This window comes from Asparagus officinalis, chromosome 1, assembly GCF_001876935.1.
Source record: "Asparagus officinalis chromosome 1, Aspof.V1, whole genome shotgun sequence".
Lineage (NCBI taxonomy): Eukaryota > Viridiplantae > Streptophyta > Magnoliopsida > Asparagales > Asparagaceae > Asparagus > Asparagus officinalis.
In genome coordinates, this window is record NC_033794.1 from 125,286,035 (window position 1) to 125,289,317 (window position 3,283).

The 3,283-nt window shown below is 51.4% G+C and overlaps 1 protein-coding gene across 1 annotated transcript; it reads right to left on the minus strand.

The window, feature by feature from the left end:
• LOC109841236 (protein ASPARTIC PROTEASE IN GUARD CELL 1-like) lies at positions 206–2,249 on the minus strand. Its single transcript, XM_020410144.1, is given in 10 exon segments — positions 206–333; positions 336–449; positions 452–526; positions 529–735; positions 738–815; positions 818–908; positions 910–1,110; positions 1,113–1,395; positions 1,397–1,428; positions 1,430–2,249. Coding segments are annotated over 10 exon segments (1,521 nt in total). The 5' UTR covers positions 1,742–2,249.

The window sequence follows — 3,283 nt, forward strand, 5'->3', positions numbered from 1 at the left end:
TTATATAAACATATGAAGATCGGCATTATTGCGCTCTAACTGCTCGCACGCTTCGCAACCAGAAAAAAAAACAACGACCCCAAGGTGATACCACATACAACTTTTTTTTTTTTAACCATTCCCGCAGCGAGAACCCTCATAAATATCCAGTATACACCCACCTTCGTCTCTACCCACCCACCCACCCACCCACCCTACCCCACTATCAGTTCCACCCACCTACCCGCCGACACTCTCTCAACCACCCCACTTCCCTAGCACTTATGGCGGTAAACCCCACACCGAGAGTTCTGCAGATCAAAGCCACCCTCGTGCCCTGCTGCTGCACGTTGCGATGATCGACAGCGGCGAGCTCGTCGGCTCGAACGCGAAGCAGAATTCGCCCCGCCGATGTCCCGGAATCAGGTAATTCTTCGCCGGAGCCTTCAGCTCCTTGCCCTCCCGAAATGGAACGAAACCGTCGGACCTCGGACGCTCGTCCTCTTCGAGAGATCGTAGCAGGTATCGAAGAGCGCAACCCCTCCGCCTTCGTCAGGCTCCACGTCCCCTTCACGAACGCGTCTCGTAGGGAGTTTGTGACGTCGGTTTGGAGCCTGGTGACGGCGTGTGCGGAGTCGACGATGATGCCGCGCTCGGCGGCGGTCCATCTCGAACGCCGACGGGGTACGGAGAGCATCTCGGCCGCGACGCTGATCCCGCTCATGCTCACGTAGTAGAAGTGTCGAGCTTGCGGTTTTTCAGAAGCGGGGCGGAGACGAGGCCCGGGTCCAGGAGATCCGACCCGAAATCGAGCGTCGAAGAGCTCGGTGAGTCCGGTCGACGAGGCAGTAGGAGAAGGACTTGGCCTGGATCTGGTTCGGGAACGACAGGCTCCCGCCGCCGAGGCCGAGGAGCCCCGCGCGGCCGACCGAAGAGCCCCTCGTTGTCGTGGCCGCATCCGAACGCGACGTTGGAGACGGAGTCGGATCCGTCGAAGTAACGGCCTCGGATCCGAAAATCGCCCACCGTGTAGGACCCGTCGCCGTACGAGACCTGGTAGAGGCACGTGCCGTTCCGGCAAGCGGAGACGTCGAGGGAGCCGCAAGAGGGGCCAGCCGCACGTGATCGGGGAGTAGGGTGGAGGACTGTGACGGATCGTAGATCGGGTCGGCCTGCTGGTAGCAGTCGCTGCAGGGCGCGCACTGTATCCAGGTGACGTCGCTCCCGGTGTCGAGAACGAGGTACATCGCCCGCGGCGGGGAGCCGACGCTGACGCGGCCGAAGTACTCGCCGCTGCCCTGGCTCGACCCGGAGACGACGGGGCTGCGAGGGCGCCGCCGTCGGAACCGACGGCCAGAACTCGTCGGCGGATCCCAGCGGATCAGATCGGACTTCCTGACGCCGGAGAGGGCGAGGCGCGCGGGCGGAGATGGCCGCGGCGCGGGCTCCGGTCGCGGCGGAGGCGGCCAGGGTAGGGTTTTGTAGTCGCCGTGGCCGGAGACGTTGGCGGAGGGAGGAAGTCCCGGGAATGCAGCCGGAGAGAGAGAGCGGTGCGGTCACCGCCGGCGTCCTCGCCGACTCGCCTCTTCTTCGGTGTCGAGGAGGGGGTGGGAAGTAGTCCGGCGAAGAGGCGGGTGGTCTTAGACAAGGAGGAGGAGACGTCGAGGGTGGCGGATCCGTGCTCCGCGGCGGATGTCACGGGAGAGGGACGAGGAGAAGAGGGAGAGAAGAGGAGGGAGAGGAGTTTGGGGGAGGAAGACATTTTTGTGGGGTCGAGGGTAGTGAGTGGGGTGGGGGGGAATGTGGAATGAAGGGATGAGGCGTGTGGGGTTTTAAAAGAAACGGAACGAATGAAGGGAGTATAATTAAGGGGTGGGTCACGTCATTGGCGTTGAGGGACAAAAGAAAGGGGGAGAGAGAGAGCAAGGAAACGGCTTTTGACCTACTTGAGGGTTTTTGTTGTCAATTGGGAGAGGTGGCGGAGGTGAAGTTAACGAGATGATGGAGAAAGGAAATAAAAAGAAAAGAGCGTTGGGTGTGTAAATAATAGGACGGGTTCTTTGTGTTGGGAAGCGGGAGAAATTGCCGTTGCTTTGGTGCTTGTAAGGAAGAGAGGGTGGTGGGAGAATCCAAAGCTTTGATCGGAAGCAAAGGCCCAGTGGGTCCCAATAAGTTAGACCTGTATCAAACTCGGAAAGCAAGGACGCCAATCTGGCCATATAAACCGGAAATAATTTGACCAATATCATACAGGGAAAGAAGAAAAGAGATTTGTGTCTTTAATATAGTTTTTTAAAATTGGCGATCGGGACCACCCAATTTTATGGGTTATAAGAAAGCCCCGTAAAGTTACAAAGGAGATATTTTTACAGTTGTCACACCCAAGAAGCTAAAATATCAGATTTACCTAAATAGTGATAGCTCCTTTATTAATTTTGGTCTAAAATTTGCATCCGACGGTAATTTAAACCTAAAAGTAACAAATCTCGAGACAAATAGGTTTTTTTGACCATCAACGTTATTTTTTTAGCAAAACATTAAAGAAATATTATATATAGATCACTCAATTTCTCGTGAGATTTTAAATTAACTCATCTCCTTTTCCTAAATTTCTAAAATTTGTGAAGAAACATCCTATTTTTCCACTATATTCTTACTCCTTCTTTTCACCATCTTCTCCACTCGCTTATTCTTTCTATACCCTAACATTCACTCCTCCCTCACCCCCTCTCCTACTTTATTTCATGAATCGTCACACTTACTTTCTAATTTCCTTCTTCACCTTCAATCTCTTTCTCTAAATCCCCAACATCTCCTCCTCTCTCCCATTCCCTTTTCCTTCTTCTCCTCTTCCTTTCTCTCACTCTTGTTCGCCTCATGTTTATGAGCCTAGTCCCTAATCTTGTTTTGATGATTACAAACAATTCCTAATGTTGTTTTTTACTGTTTGTATTTCTTATTAGGTATCTAGACAAACAATGAGTTGGAGGTTGGATGGAATCAAGCATTCATGATCATATCCAATGGAGGTTGACGAAATAGTGAAGTGAAGCAATACATTTTAAGTCTAGATCCAAGATCAAGCTTCATCCAAGTTTACCAAGTCGAGCCATATTAAAGATCAATATAGCTTGGGTAATTTAGTTTTAGGTTTATACTTGTGTGTAATACTTTAACTCAATCACATACACACATACAAGTTTTGATTTTTTTATACACACACACACACACACACCACACACACACATTTTGGTTTTTGGTTTTCAAGTTTATATAAATATAAATTTGTGAAAATGTTGAGTTT